General features: G+C 33.6%; 5 protein-coding genes across 5 annotated transcripts; 4 read left to right on the top strand and 1 right to left on the bottom strand.

Annotated features, from left to right (window-relative positions):
• The first annotated feature begins 547 nt into the window (after positions 1-547).
• On the top strand, positions 548-3660 carry Ctf4 (Chromosome transmission fidelity 4). The gene is made up of 3 exons (XM_070639875.1): positions 548-671; positions 739-2950; positions 3013-3660. The coding sequence occupies exons 1-3, from the start codon at positions 595-597 to the stop codon at positions 3586-3588; spliced, it is 2865 nt and encodes a 954-aa protein (XP_070495976.1). The 5' UTR covers positions 548-594; the 3' UTR covers positions 3589-3660.
• Positions 3661-3788: 128 nt separating this feature from the next.
• On the top strand, positions 3789-5460 carry LOC139090153 (rhodopsin-like). The gene is made up of 5 exons (XM_070639877.1): positions 3789-4193; positions 4254-4286; positions 4395-4427; positions 4489-4696; positions 4755-5460. The coding sequence occupies exons 1-5, from the start codon at positions 3888-3890 to the stop codon at positions 5297-5299; spliced, it is 1125 nt and encodes a 374-aa protein (XP_070495978.1). The 5' UTR covers positions 3789-3887; the 3' UTR covers positions 5300-5460.
• Positions 5461-6136: 676 nt separating this feature from the next.
• Positions 6137-7243, top strand: LOC139090129 (rhodopsin-like). Its single transcript, XM_070639830.1, has one exon. The coding sequence runs from the start codon at positions 6137-6139 to the stop codon at positions 7241-7243; it is 1107 nt and encodes a 368-aa protein (XP_070495931.1).
• A 2716-nt stretch (positions 7244-9959) lies between these two features.
• On the top strand, positions 9960-11961 carry LOC139090282 (uncharacterized). Its single transcript, XM_070640042.1, has 3 exons — positions 9960-10081; positions 10279-11560; positions 11620-11961. Exons 1-3 carry the CDS (start codon positions 10051-10053, stop codon positions 11762-11764), a joined length of 1458 nt encoding a protein of 485 aa, XP_070496143.1. The 5' UTR covers positions 9960-10050; the 3' UTR covers positions 11765-11961.
• Positions 11951-14560, bottom strand: Cpsf100 (cleavage and polyadenylation specificity factor subunit 2). Its single transcript, XM_070640041.1, has 5 exons — positions 14335-14560; positions 13995-14273; positions 13043-13938; positions 12761-12970; positions 11951-12701 (listed from the first exon to the last, which is right to left on the bottom strand). Exons 1-5 carry the CDS (start codon positions 14487-14489, stop codon positions 11992-11994), a joined length of 2250 nt encoding a protein of 749 aa, XP_070496142.1. The 5' UTR covers positions 14490-14560; the 3' UTR covers positions 11951-11991.
• Between the last annotated feature and the right edge of the window lie 714 nt (positions 14561-15274).

Below are 15274 nucleotides of genomic sequence, written 5' to 3' on the forward strand. Positions count from 1 at the left end.
AATTGAGAGAACGAGGTTTGTTGAATTAATTTTAACATAAATTTCATAATATGCAATATTAATCAATGTAATTATTAACAGTTTCAGGAAAAGTTGATTCAGTAGATCAAGTTCCATGTCTTCACGAATTGAGTGTGTTGTTTGCTGCCATGAAAGATCATGAATTTGATGAAAAATTATGTAAAAAGGAAATTGAGAAATTGCAGAAAGCTCACGAATTATCAGAATTGCAGCAAAAGGAAGAAAAGTTAAGGAACTCTGGTGAAGCTGTGTCTACAGGAAGAAAGTTGACATCAATACAGCTTAATAAATATTTGAAAAGATTCCCATTAAAAGCTTCGTCATAGAAATCATATTGTAGTACATAGCTTAAGAACATTAAAATATGGTTTAGTTAAACTAATTTTATGTTTTTTAATTGATTTTCATCTTTCAGAATATTATACAGTCTTTAAATTGCGTAAATTAATAATCTAAAAAAATTCAAAAAATAACGGTTTTCAAAAATTCAAAACTCAAATTTTGACACGTTTTTTTGAAAACAATAAATTTATTTGGCGCGAAACGGCTAATTTTTGTTAAAAATATTTTAAAATGTTTTTTAAGAGATCAATCAAGAGATTTGCTCATGTTAATGGATTTACATTTGTCACATATTCCGACAGCGGAGAGTAAGTACCCAAGAACACTATAAATTAAATCGATTTATGATTAAAGAAATTTAAAATAATTTCACAGAATAATAACGTCAGGAACTGACGGAGATGTAAGAATCTGGAAGGAAATAAGTGATGACGATCCATCGAGTCAATGCGTTGGAGAAAATGGCAATTCCTGTGTACAATTTAAAACCGATCAAAATGAGTTGCGCATATTAGCAACTTCAGACAACAACGTTCAAGCATATAAATATCCAGAATTTGATCGTGAAGGAATTGAATTTAGATTCAATGGATTAGTTACATCTATTAAAGTTAATAAGATATGGATGGTCGCAGGATCTGAAGATCATACAATAAAAGCAAAGAAATTCAGTGATACTGAAACAGTCGTAGAACTGAAAGGACATCAAGGACCAATATTCCAAATTGCCATAAATGACAAAAATCACATTGCTTCAAGTTCAGGCGATGGAACTATTAAAGTATGGAATTTAGAGACACAGGAAGTAGTAAAGACATATGATGGATTTGAAAAGTTTGACAAGTTTAATAAATCAAAGACTTACTGTACACCAGCTTTTGAAAAGACTGGCCGATACTTGGCATTCGCTAAAGGAACAATAGTTAATGTAGTTGAGACATCCAGTTGGGAAATTAAATTTAAGTTAGAGAATAATGAGATTAAGAATACGTACACAGCATGCAGTTTTTCACATTGTGGATCATATTTAGCAGCTGGAACATCCAATGGTGAAATTTCAATTTGGAATCTCACGGACAATTCAAAGATTAAAGGTGAAGTTTTTGGTGAGGAAACTCATGCTATTACATCCGTCGAATGGAACCCAAAAATCTTAAAGGAATTTGCATTTTGCGATTCTGATGGACAATTGAGTACTATAAAATTGAAAGCTAATAAGATTGATGATGAAGAAACTGACATATTAATGGAACATGGTGATGAAGTTGTACGAGATCCTGACGATATCTATGACGCAATTGATTTTCGTGACGACGACGAGGATGAAGACAATGAAAATTGTATAGCTTTGGAAAAATTAAAGAACGAGACCATGAAAACAGGAGTTGATTCTGATTCCGACGATGAAGATTCAAAAACTGTTAAAAGTCAGCAAATGAGTGAAACGGGCTCTGTTGTTCGTGCTATTAAGCCATTTGTATTACAGCCACCATTCCAACCAGGTTCAACACCTGACCATTTAGAACATCGTTTTATGGTCTGGAATCATGTCGGTCAAGTTCAATGTCACTCAACAAATGACGAGAATTCGATTATTGCTGAATTTCATGATACAACATTACATCCAAGCTTGCACATCCTTAATACACTGAATCATCAAATGGCAAGCTTAAGTACAACAAGTTTGGCACTGGCAACAAAAGAAACGCCATGTAAACTTGTATGTATTGCATTATTATCGTCAGGAAATAAGGAATGGTCAACAACAATGCCTGATTGTGAGGAAATTCAAGGAATTGCTTCTGGAAAGTCTTTTGTTGCTGTAACAACAGATGCTGGATATTTGAGAATTTTTACAACAATGGGAACACAACGAGAAGTTTTAATGTTGCCAGGTCCAGTTGTATGCATGTCTGCATTTGACAATAAACTTGTTGTGGCTTATCATACATCCAATACATGCAATAAGTACTCGATTATGATAATTAACATTCTTGGACTAGCTGTGTCAAATCGTACAGTGGAAATTCCATTCGCACCAAACACGAAATTAAACTGGCTTGGATTCTCAGATGTAGGCTCGATTATAGCTTTTGAGTCTTCCGGACGAGTCTTAAGCTACAACATTAAAAAGAACTTATGGATGCCAATTTGTAATCTTGAAAATCATCTGATTGGAGCTTCAGATACATTCTTCATGATTAGTGTGTCCGAAACTACACAAAAAATTCGTGCTACTTTATGTCGCGGAACTTATTATCCTCTAACAAATCCACGACCAATATTACGAGAAATTGACTATTCCTTGCCATTATGCTATATGGAAACTGAAAAGAGTAAGATTGAAGAATGTTTAGTACGGTCTGTAAACTTTGAAATGGAATCATCGTCCAAAGCTCTTGTCGAGAATGGATTAAAGCTCTTCTCAACAGCCTTAAACTCGGAACTCGAATCACGAGCTTTTGAAATTGTCGAACTGATCAATGACAAAAAGTTGATTGAATTGGCATCGAGATATGCAAGTCAAAAAGGAAGAATGCACATGTCCAACAAGATCTCTAAACTATTGAATGACTTTGAGGAAAAGGTAGGCTTTGAAAATCAATTCTGTATTTGAGCTTTTAATTAAACTTGTTTAAATCCTGACAGGAAATGGAAAAGAAGTCAATGATGGAAGGATATGACAAAGAAACCAAGTCTTTCACAGAAGCTTATGAAGTTGAGGAACAAAAACCCAGTGAAGCTAAAAAGATTGAAACGTCTACGCCGTTGATAGCACCACGTCCAATGATCAGTCAGAGAAAAGCAAATCCATTCAAAAAATCAAGCAACAATTCAAGCCTTACTGCCAAGGCACTTAATCATTTAACAATGAAATCTATTGGATATAATGACAGTGTCACTAATTCTGATGATGAAAATACGCCGACTAATAACAAGTCACTGAAAAATAACCGATCAGTTTCATTGGATACGCCAAGACCAGGAAACTTTAGTCAGTGGTTTATTGCCAATAAGGAAGATCTTAAAGCTGATAATCCTAACAGTACTGATGCTGAATTGTTCAAGATTGCCAAGAACGTGTACAAGGAATTGACACAAAAGACAAAAGTTGTAGAGGATGCAGCTACACCTCCGTCAGCTATAATTAACAAGCGGAAGCTTGAACTGAATGAAGAAAATGGAAGCACTGCAAAATTAGCAAAATATGGGTATACTGAATAAATTTTACTATGTTAAGCCTTAAGTATTACAAGAAGCAAAAAAAAATAAAAATTTTCATGTCCACAAAAATAATCCTTTTGTAGCTGCACATTTTTTTGGACAATCATAATCTCATTTATGTCCCGAAATTTAATTTGCCTGTTGACTTTTTGGTATATAAACTGCGTCTGGTTCCTCAGTAAATTCGAGTTATTGTTCAGTTCTCAACATTATCTGAAGTAGTTCGTTCCTTAAACGATTTTCTTCGATATTGACAGTTCGGTATTGACTAATAAAGTTCATTAAATCAAGGAATCAACATGGTGCAATATAATCCACAAAACTTTTATGGATCTGGAATCAACAACATGGGCAACATGACTGTTGCTGATAAAGTTCCACAGGAAATGCTGTATTTAGTGGATTCTTACTGGTTCCAATATCCACCATTGAATCCACTATGGCATAGTCTTCTTGGCTTTGCACTCGTCATTTTCTGCACCATCGCATTTTTAGGGAATCTTTGTGTCATCTTTGTCTTTACAAAGACCAAGTCACTTAGAACTCCATCAAATCTCTTAGTCGTAAATTTGGCTGTGTCTGACTTCATGATCATGTTTACAATGGTAAGCTTAATATGGCTATTGCTTCATATGATTGATTAATGTGTGGAAATTCTGATTTAGGGACCTGCTATGATCATTAACTGCTACTTTGAGGTAAGACGATAACTTGGGAAATTTTAATCCGAGGATTAACTTAATCCTTAAAAATTTAATCCTAAGATTTATTTTAAACTGATTAAAACCAATGTCCAACTCTTTCAGACATGGGTATTTGGTCCATTGGCATGCCAAATTGTAAGTATTTTAACACACATCCTTATGCTTCATAAATCATAAATCCTTTTCTCATCAACAGTACGGAATGTGCGGATCACTCTTCGGCTGTATTTCTATCTGGACCATGACAATGATTGCATTCGATAGATACAATGTCATTGTTAAAGGTATTACTGGCAAGCCATTGACACACGGTGGAGCAATTCTTAGAATCTTCTTCGTTTGGGCTGCATCTATTTTATGGACATTATTGCCACTTTTCGGATGGAATCGCTATACACCAGAAGGTAAATTGTTTATCTTTAGTCTGTGGATTGATGCTTATTAACATTCTGTCTTAATCAGGTAATATGACAGCATGTGGAACAGATTATTTGACACCAGGATGGGCCAGTCGCAGTTACGTATTAATTTATGGAATCTGGGTTTATTTCCTTCCACTTTTATTAATCATCTACTCATATTACTTCATCATGCAAGCCGTAACTGCACACGAGAAGAACATGCGAGAACAAGCCAAGAAAATGAATGTTGCCAGCTTAAGATCATCAGAGAATCAAGCACAGAGTGTTGAATGCAAATTAGCCAAAGTTGCCTTAATGACAATCTCATTATGGTTTATGGCCTGGACACCTTATTTAGTCATCAATTTTGGCTCCATCTTTGATATTGCAAAAATAACTCCTTTGGGATCAATCTGGGGATCAGTATTTGCAAAAGCTAATTCCATTTACAATCCAGTTGTCTACGGTATCAGCCATCCTAAATATCGTGCTGCTCTCTTGAAGACATTCCCATCATTAGCTTGCGGCGGAAAGGAGGACTTGTCGGATGCCCAATCTGCCGGTACAGCATTGTCGACTGTCTCAGAAGAGAAACCAGTAGCATAAAATGGACTAGAATTGGATATGTTTTTATGACGACCACTGCTTATCAATGGAGTAATGGCTGGAAAACTAATATTAATTTATTATAAAACTTTAAAATGGCAAAGCATTGAAAGAAAAAAATAAAAAAAAAATAATTGATTTAGTAATCCTTGAAATTTTAATTTTGAAAATTGACTTTTTTAATAATTTTATCTAAGATACTTTGGTCCTTACCTTAGCTTGTTAGATTAGTGTATAACAAAGCACATTTACAATGCTTCTACAATAACAACATTCAGCTGAAATTAGAAATTTTTCCGAATCAAATTTTGACAATTTTCTTTCGTTAAAAAAAAATCAAATTTTTGACCGTTAAAAATCACAATGTTTTTGTTTTGATCTTAAATCATTTGCAAAATTCACTCGATATCAAATAAATTGTCAGGAACAATACTGTAAGGAAGTAAATTGAAATATCTTAATGGAAAATCAAAGAATCAACAGGTTAAATCAGTTGAATGTCACGTGAAGCCATTGAAACGTAAAGAAATCATTATAAAACTATAAATGATTGCGGAATAGTCTTTAAAATAATGTAATGTCTTGTAAATAATCATTTAAAAGTTAAACTTTGTATTTAATGTCCTCAATTTGACAGCCTAGAATAATTCTAATAAGCTTAAATTTCTTTAAAATTCCTTTCGCTAATTAAATTAGAGAAGAAAGATTTTTTCAGTATAAATATAAAGAGTTGGAAGGTTTTAATAAGTTTGCAGTGTTTCAGAAGTAGTTCGTTTAGTAACTGAACGATTTTCTTCAATAAATTAAAGTGAAAAATATATTCAAAAATAGATAAAAATGGCAGCTTTTGCAGCATATCAAGCCGGTTATAGCAACATGAATCCTGGAAATATGTCTGTTTTTGACATGGTACAGCCTGAAATCAAGCATATGGTATCAACACATTGGGCTCAGTTTCCACCAATGAATCCATTATGGCATTCAATTTTAGGATTTACAATTTTCTGTCTTGGTATCATCTCAATGATTGGAAATTACGTTGTTATTAGTGTCTTTACATCAACAAAATCACTCCGAACGCCTTCCAACTTGTTAGTCGTTAATTTGGCATTCTCGGACTTTTTGATGATGTTTACAATGGGACCTCCAATGGTGATGAATTGTTATCATGAGACATGGATTTATGGACCATTAGCCTGTGAATTATATGCCGCTGCTGGATCTCTATTTGGATGTACTTCAATTTGGACTATGACATTAATTGCATTTGATCGTTATAATGTAATTGTAAAGGGTATTGCGGGTAAACCAATGACAAAGAGTAATGCTTTAATGAGAATTATGTGTGTATGGATATTCTCCTTACTTTGGACTGCTGCACCATTCTTTGGATGGTGTCGATATGTACCAGAAGGAAATATGACAGCATGTGGAACAGATTATTTGTCACAAGATTGGACCAATCGATCATACATCATTATCTACTCAATATTCGTATACTGGACACCACTTTTATCAATTATCTATTCATACTTCTTCATCTTGCAAGCTGTATCTGCTCATGAAAAGAATATGAGAGATCAGGCCAAGAAAATGAATGTAGCATCATTGAGATCAGCTGAGAACCAAAATCAAAGCACTGAATGTAAATTAGCAAAGGTTGCTTTAATGACAATATCATTGTGGTTTATGGCTTGGACACCTTATTTGATCATCAACATTGGATCTGTCACAGGATCAATCAAGATTTCTCCATTGACATCAATCTGGGGTAGTTTATTCGCAAAGGCAAATGCCGTCTATAATCCAATTGTTTATGGTATTAGCCATCCTAAATATCGTTTAGCCTTACAAAAGAAATATCCATCATTAGCATGTGCGAATGAACCGGAGGTTGCTGCTGAGGGACAATCTATGACGACAGATGTGGAAGAAAAAGCTTAAACGATACCTGATACAATAAAGTTGGGATTGGATTCAATTTCAATTTCTTAGTTTTTAATTTTATTTATTTATGAGCATTCAAAAAATACAAAAAAAGAATAATAAAGTTTGATTTATGTAATCTGTGTTGTATTTTAATATTCGAGAACTACATAAGCAACATCTTCGTTCTCGACATTTGCTGTGCAACATCACAGAAGGCTTTTCCTATCTTAGAATAGAATAAAGTGCAAAATTTGCTTAGAGCGACATAGGCAATGAAGTCGATGATCAGTTGTAGCAAATCCTGTTTAGAATACATAGATGTCCTTGATGAAACCAATGATGTCCAAAAGGCACTGTTTATCCTCAACAACCACAAAGCTTTTAACCGGTCGCATACATAACCATAAATTACACAAACTCAATACGTTCGAAAGTTAGTCAATGGAACAGATGAACAGGTAGGAGATACCTTTATGAATCTTGATTTCAACTTTTTTGCCTTAAAAATTTTCTTCTCTTTTGGTTTTAGACATAGATCTAAATTATAGTCATCGTTAAAGACTTGATATTCCTCATCTTCATGAATCTCCTTTAAACGATCCTGAAATTTAAATTGAATTATGCAGACCAAGCACGAACATCACAACGTGTTTTCTAGCCCGAACAACACAAATGAAGAAAGCACCAACACGGAGCTTTAAAAGGTTCACTAAACCATTTTAATTAACACCAAATGGAGATCGCCATCGTTTGGCGTTGATCTGCCTTAAAATCTCCTAGACTTTTCATTTGTGTGGCTCGGGTAGGACACCGCTACGTCGCCATTTTGGCAGTAAGAACCATAAAGGTAGATTTTGTTCGCCGTAATGCTTAGTTTAACTTTACTTACTGCATTATTGAAGAACATGAAGATGACCCTTATAGCCATAAAATACAGTATTTCAACGACAGATAGTAACGAGAGACCCATAAAAAGTCCGAGAGTGCCTGTAGTGACATTCGAATTTCATAAGCATCAAAACAGACTGTAAAGGCATTAATAAGTACCTCCCGAAGAAACCAGTAAATCTATCCATCCAAAAAGAACTTCCCTCTTATACTGCATAGCTGGCCATGATGACAATGTTATTTTAATGCAATTTTCATCAACATCTTCTCCATTATCATCCTTATAATTTATAGCCAGCTTTTCAGGTTCAAAGACTTTGTCAAAGCAGTTTAAATGACAATGACGGCAATTTGTGGACGTTATAGCATCTGCATAATTAGCAAGACATATTAAATCATCAATAAGACAATTTCTGTAATTGTCATAAATTTCAGGAGCATAAAATGGGATAATGCAGTTGCAAAGCTTTAATGCAGCTCTCATGCGACATTCCTTCATGCAGAATGAAAACGAATATGACTCATCATTATAATATTTTAATGTCACGGAATCATCATATTTATCAGGAAATATACATTTTCGTTGACTTATGGATAGCTGTTCAACTGCTGCATCTGTATAGGTTTGCTTTAATGACAGCAGTAAATCTACAGTAGATCCATTTCTCCATGTGAATAGTTTTGTGTCATCGTAAGTGAGTACATTGTCTGGTGCATGTACAAAAATGTCAGCTTCTTCTTTAAGGACTATCTTCAATAGCCAGGATTCATCATTTGAATGGATGTCGTGAAGTTCTTCTGTCCTTTCCCTAAAATGACAAAAACATTTTCAATTTTGGTAACATGTCAGCATATTGACAACTTACTCAGAGAATCCAGTGCCATAGTATCGTGCATTAAAGGCAAAGCAGAAGCCTTGTTCAGTATAAATCGGCTTAAACATTGAACAACACTTTTCTTTTTCAGTTTTAAAGGAACAGATATCGAAAATGTCCTCGCACTTGGCATGCACTTGGAAAACCAATTCTCGCAGTGTCTGGCGATTCCAAAAGGATTTCTGTAACAAAAAATAGTCATGAATAAATTGCAATCATTTCTGTATTCTTTTTTTACAGTATTTCTGTTGATTTCAGTGACATATTTATCAAGTTCCTTCATATTGCCATAGGAAAGCTTTGTCAATGCTTTTAATAATGGAATGTTAGACTCATAATCACTCTCATGATTTCCAACAATGTCCTTAGCGACATGATGAATTGATGCATTATCGTAATCCATATTTGGACATACAACAATTGTTGGAAATTCAATACTTTTGAGTGTGAAATCTGTGTCCAAGCCCGTAATTGTTGGATTTGATTGAAATTTATCCCATAGACCTGATATGGTAACGGATGCAGATGTTGCAGAAATCAGAACTATGCAGAACCACATAAATTTTACGATGGATGTCCGATGATCCTCAGCAATATAGCGTACTCCATGAATAGATGAGTACCTTAAAAGCTCTTTGACTTGATGCTTAATATTTGTTTTTAAAATCTTCATCTTGATGCCTTGACAATCTAAAATGTACTGATAAATCGTTCATTTAAGGGAAGAACATGATGAAAGCTATTGAATAATTAATTAAGTTTTAAATGACATAAAATGTCCATTTTGTTACTTTCAGTCATTATCTCCACGCGATAATGCTTTAAATGATCTTCACTATCTCTCCATTTCACTTCCCACTTACTAACACCTGTAAAATTCACTAATTAAGAAAATCATGATTGAGAATATTAATCGAGCAAACTGAAATGAAATGAACTTTTTGAATTACATTTACTGAACAGTTTTGTCTAATTCTATGTTTTATTAATAACCTGAAATCATCAGATAAGAAAATAATTAAAAAGTTTAATTATAGTGTAATTAAGATAGTAATAAACATGGCAACAGCTGACTCTAAAATAACCCAACGTAAGGGAATTAAAATTAACTAAGGAATCGATTAAATAATGGCTTTTTAGTGTATTTTTGCAATTATTTCTGTAAACGAAAACAACATTGTTTTGACAATGTTTTTCAATGTTTTCTGAACAAAGATTGAATTTGTCGTTAAATGATTTAAATTATAAAAATCCGTTAAATATACTAATAACTTACATACTTTGCAGACCAAATCTTTCAAGGAGATATTTTCTCCGGCATAATTAGTCATGTAATTGATCATGAAATCTTTTACGTCGTCAAAGTCGAATCAACAGTCGTTCTAGCTGATCTACAAGAATATGTAGCAACTAATGAACCGGCAAAGATGTTTTGGTATCCATCGATTAATGAAAAGTTCTTGATTAATTTGGATGATGAATATTTTCGTGCCAAACGAGTTGCATTGACTGAAACTGATAAGAAAGATTCAGAGTTTATGCAGACATTCCTAATCGATACTGGTGAAATATTTTTAATACCTACAAATGGCTTAGATACCATGAATGCTTTCTCAATGGTACCAGAAGAATTTGTGGAAATTCCGCCTTTAGCCAAGAAGTGCAAATGGTCTGATGGCAGTATGGACGATGCAGCAAAATTGGAATTTCTGAAGAATAACTTGTTAAAAAATATTTTGACATTTGAGGCACTAAAAGTTAGAGGAGAAACTGTCTTCACCAAGATCTATCCATATGAGCAGCAGATTAATGATGAAGTTGCTCAAAGCTTTGATGAAAAGTTAAAGATCGAAGAAAGCCCAGCTGCAAACAGCATATTCACTGCTGATGAAATGAAGGAACTATATGAAGAACCATTAGCCACAACTGATGCATTAGTTGCTGTTCAAGGATATTCCACAAAAGATGACGCCGAACTTTGTAAATTTTATGATCCAAAAACTGGTGGCTGCTTTAAGGGATCTATGTGTAAGCTCAAGCACTTGCCACTTTCAACTGACAGCTATGAATGTCGTGATCGTGAAGAAGTTTTTGTCGACAAAAAGGAATTTGGATCGATTATGCCGCAGCAGTTTTATGATATTAAAATTATGTTCATCATGTCCGCAAATAGGATCATATTTCGTTTTAAAGATGACGAATATCAAGCAAAGTACAAAGCAATCGAAGCAAAGATCAACAACAAAAATGAAACCAGGAACTACAAGAAGATTGCCTTTATTCCTGAAATTGATCAGCTGTTCTTGTTTAAAGATAATGACGATTTCAAACGAGCTAAAGTTGTGGATATAATTGATGATTCATATATAGTTTGGTGCCTTGATGAAGGATCTTTAAAAAGAGCCGGCATGACTGAACTCTATGATTGGAACTTACGTCTAAACGATGACATGTTTCTAACTCATGAAATGGAAATATCCAATATTATCCCAATTAAGGATAATGATATTAAGGCAAAGTTCCGTTTGTTGGATTTTCAAAGAATTGATACTTTGAAGGCATTGACAATGTAAGTATTAATTTTGTTCCTTTATTATTGCCTTACATAATTGTTATTTCTTCTTCTAGACAAACAGTTCCGACCTTAAAATGCAGACTTTTTGATAAAGACAGCAATGACATTGGCGAAATATTAATTAAAGAAGGATTCGCTACCAAGAATGATTTTGAGCTATACACAGACTATAACTCGAATGAACTATTGCCGATTTAAAGCTTAAGCCTTTAGCTGCTGCAATACATGCTTAACATTTTAATTAAATATTAAGAATATATGAAGAAAATAACAATATTAATACTTAGATGTAGTTGCTTACTTGATACAAATGAATTACATCCATACATTACATTTTGAAGTATACCATTTAATATTAGAGGAACCAGAATAAACATGAACAAGTTATTGAACCAAAAAAAGGAATTAATTTATTTAAGAATCTTTTACACAATAGCATACTGTTCATACAGCAGTTCTCTAACTTTGAAATATTCCTCAGATAGACATCCTTCAATTGTTACTTTTCCAGTGTCGATTCTTTTAACTGCAATTGTTCCATTACAGCACAGCAACATACCACCGGAAATTTCAGACGAAATGTTATTTTTGACTAAAATTTCCTTAAATGCAGCCAATTTCATCTCATTAAGGAACACGAAATCATGTGGTGGAATTTTATCACTTGGAAGTGGATCTAAGGCAATAACTTTATTCTCGTCTCCAGTAAGTTCCACATGATCTTCATAATCCACTCCTGTTGCATTATCAAGTAATTTATTACGAATGGTAATTTGACCATTAATCCATGCAATTTCTGCATCCTTTCCTTTCTGGAACTCTAATTCGCTGACAAGTGCTTCTGTTAACCTTACTTGATAGATCGATGACTCAGTTGTAGCATCAATTATTTCTCCTCGATGTGGTGCAAATACTTTTGATCCAATATTTTGTTCACAATGACTTGCTAATGCCTGACTGCTACTTTCATTACCTCTAACAACAATTACACGACGTGGACGCAACTGTGACAAAATTTTCATTAGGGATTCTCCATCTGACCGTCCTTCAAAGTCTATGAATTGAATTTGAGCTTTTATGTCGATAAGTTTGCGGCTATTGATGCACTTTGTAGGTTTTTCAATCGTAAGCACGTCTGTGGATTAAAAATTAGTGTTGTATAGTTTATATTGACATTTTATGACTTGATATTACCATCGTCGTTCTCTTTTTTGATGTCCTCTGTCTTGATCAGGCTGTTTTCCTTGTTGTCATCCATCATATCTCCACCAATATCAGCTATTCTGTAGTCTTCTGGTTGAATTGTTTCTCCATATTCATCGAATTTTATGCGATCTTCTGGTGCTGGAAACATTGCATATTGTCTCTTACTTCTGGATTTGAAGAAGCCTGAATGTGTTCTGCCTGTAAGAAGCACGGGTTAAATAAATCAAAGGATTAAAATTAAATCTTACGATTTAGTAAAATATTTATTACCTTCCGGACGGACAACAATGTCATGTTTTCCAGTAATAACTTTCATCTCAATATCGTCTTCAGAGTCACTACTCGATTCCTCCTCTGTTTCACGTTTTAGAATATTTGGACGATGCTTGTCTCCTTCATGTGTTCTCATAAATTCTTCAAGTTCTATGCCTTCCAATTCAACTCTTCTTTTTACATCCAGTTCAATTCTACGATTTCCACCATTTTCGATCAAATCTCTTGCTAATGTGCCATGTGACGTTCGAGATGTAAGGATAATGCTATTGTGTGAATTTTGAGCCCATTGGAAGAATAATTCTCGGCTAAATCCGCTCTCAAGGTCTGGACATGATGCTAAGACAACTTTTGGTCCAGGAATTTTCGACAGCTCATTCATTGTGTGGATTAATCGTAAATGTTTAAATGCAAATGGATTATTTCTGGCTCCTTCAAAGCTCTTCATAAGCTTATCACTCATCCATTCAATCTGTGACTTGGCAAACTCAATGACATTGTAGCTGACGTTACTTAGAAATGCAAGGGAATAAGCCATTAATCCAGAGTCTTTGTTCTTCCAAAGTTGATCTAACATATGAGCTAACTCTAAGACACGTCCAGCTGTATCGACAGCAATCAATACGTTTCCATTATTTCTTAATGTCTGCAGGATATTTGTCATTAATTTCTCATCACGAGCTCGTCTTCTAGCTTGTTGATATTTAGCATTGTATGAATCACAAATCAGCAGTGATGGACGTTGAAGTTTCTCTAATTCACATCCATTCAAATGCCGTTCCTTTTTGTGATTAAAGTCTGTAGCATATACAATGTCTTCTTCACCGACTTTTACAATTTTCCATATCGTACCGCCTATCATTCGACCTCCAGGAAGTGGTGTAATAGTTATTCTAAAGAATTCAAAAATTTAGCATATATTCACAACATACAGCATGTTAATGCTTACCCATAGCCTTTCCCTTTTAATGACACACTTTGGTTGTACTTTAATTGTGTAATTCTGTCAAAAGCAGCATCCACATCATCCAGTGAGAATAAATCAAAGTCATATTGATTATAGTGACTCATAAATGCATCATACATAAACATTTGTCCCATTTTATATGTTGGAATGGTCGCAAATATTTGACATCCAAGATTAAGCTTTCCAACTAAATAAGGCAATGCTCCTAGATGATTAAGATCAGAATATGATAGTAATACAGCATCTACTGTGTGGACATATCTAGAAATGATGCAAATTGTTTATTAGTCGTTTTAAGCTATAGATTCCTGTAAATTCTTACTTTTTGATTTCTTTCAGGAAATTTACTGAATTGTTATTAATTTCCATGCCGGCATCTAGCAATAATCGCAATTCGTCTACTTGCAGGATATAGCATTGTGGTGATTCGCTATCTGAGCCTCCTGAGATAACGTGCAGCTTAATTATAGACGTCATTTTACTAATAAATCACTAAATTTCAATAAAAATTAGATTTTTGTTTATTTTTTTCTATGCTGCAGGGGAAAATCAACTGAGCGCGAACGAAAAATTTGAATTTTTGAAAAACGTTACACATTTTAAAATTTTTTAAATTGTTTAGTAGTGATTGTTGGTACCAAGCATATCCTGAAACAATTAAAACAACATTCAGTTTAATTTCCAAAATTTTTATTAATTTCCATAGTATAATAAATAGTTATTACTTATGTCATATATTCATAGATGAAAAAGGATCACAAAAGAGATTTTTGACTAAGCCAATTCAACTAAATTTTGAAATTAAATTAAATTCGAGTCAATTAACAATTTTCGACATTTAAACTCAACGTCTATTCTAAATATTTTATAATAAAAATCCATCAAAAAATTTTATGGCCAATTAATTACAGCTAAAGTCTGAGGTTTTAAAAATCAATAGGTATGAGTTGACACGGGATTAAATTTTTAATCCGATTTAAATTTTTAATCCTAATAGTATTTGGGTTTAAATTTTATTCTAGGATTTCACATTAATTTAGTATTGACCAAACGTTTTTGTGTTACTGCACATCTTGCTGGTAAGCCAGGACATTAGTGTGCAGCGGCACACAGTTTGTACAACACTCTATTTGTCCGTAGATTCAATTCAATTTCGAGGGTTTAATTTAATCCTGAGATTTATATCTAATCGCTGGATTAAAAAATTAAACCCACAAATTTTGAATAAATTTTCAAAAATTTTGGACAGTTTAATTAAATAT

The sequence above is a fragment of the Chironomus tepperi genome, unplaced genomic scaffold (assembly GCF_022539635.2).
Source record: "Chironomus tepperi strain 1889 unplaced genomic scaffold, CSIRO-AGI_Ctep_v1 contig_217, whole genome shotgun sequence".
NCBI lineage: Eukaryota > Metazoa > Arthropoda > Insecta > Diptera > Chironomidae > Chironomus > Chironomus tepperi.

What these genes read in the sequence shown, in the direction of transcription:
- LOC139090153 (XM_070639877.1), top strand. Translation starts at nt 3,888, where the DNA reads ATGGTGCAATATAATCCACAAAACTTTTATGGATCTGGAATCAACAAC. An exon ending in GTCCATTGGCATGCCAAATT is followed by an intron (nt 4,428 to 4,488) that starts GTAAGTATTTTA and finishes TCTCATCAACAG; the next exon opens with TACGGAATGTGCGGATCACT. An exon ending in GAATCGCTATACACCAGAAG is followed by an intron (nt 4,697 to 4,754) that starts GTAAATTGTTTA and finishes TGTCTTAATCAG; the next exon opens with GTAATATGACAGCATGTGGA.
- LOC139090129 (XM_070639830.1), top strand. Translation starts at nt 6,137, where the DNA reads ATGGCAGCTTTTGCAGCATATCAAGCCGGTTATAGCAACATGAATCCT.
- Ctf4 (XM_070639875.1), top strand. Translation starts at nt 595, where the DNA reads ATGTTTTTTAAGAGATCAATCAAGAGATTTGCTCATGTTAATGGATTT. An exon ending in ACATATTCCGACAGCGGAGA is followed by an intron (nt 672 to 738) that starts GTAAGTACCCAA and finishes ATAATTTCACAG; the next exon opens with AATAATAACGTCAGGAACTG. An exon ending in TGAATGACTTTGAGGAAAAG is followed by an intron (nt 2,951 to 3,012) that starts GTAGGCTTTGAA and finishes AAATCCTGACAG; the next exon opens with GAAATGGAAAAGAAGTCAAT.
- Cpsf100 (XM_070640041.1), bottom strand. Translation starts at nt 14,489, where the DNA reads ATGACGTCTATAATTAAGCTGCACGTTATCTCAGGAGGCTCAGATAGC. An exon ending in TTCCTGAAAGAAATCAAAAA is followed by an intron (nt 14,274 to 14,334) that starts GTAAGAATTTAC and finishes CATCATTTCTAG; the next exon opens with ATATGTCCACACAGTAGATG. An exon ending in TTAAAAGGGAAAGGCTATGG is followed by an intron (nt 13,939 to 13,994) that starts GTAAGCATTAAC and finishes TGAATTCTTTAG; the next exon opens with AATAACTATTACACCACTTC.
- LOC139090282 (XM_070640042.1), top strand. Translation starts at nt 10,051, where the DNA reads ATGGCAACAGCTGACTCTAAAATAACCCAAC. An exon ending in TGACTCTAAAATAACCCAAC is followed by an intron (nt 10,082 to 10,278) that starts GTAAGGGAATTA and finishes CATACTTTGCAG; the next exon opens with ACCAAATCTTTCAAGGAGAT. An exon ending in ACTTTGAAGGCATTGACAAT is followed by an intron (nt 11,561 to 11,619) that starts GTAAGTATTAAT and finishes TTCTTCTTCTAG; the next exon opens with ACAAACAGTTCCGACCTTAA.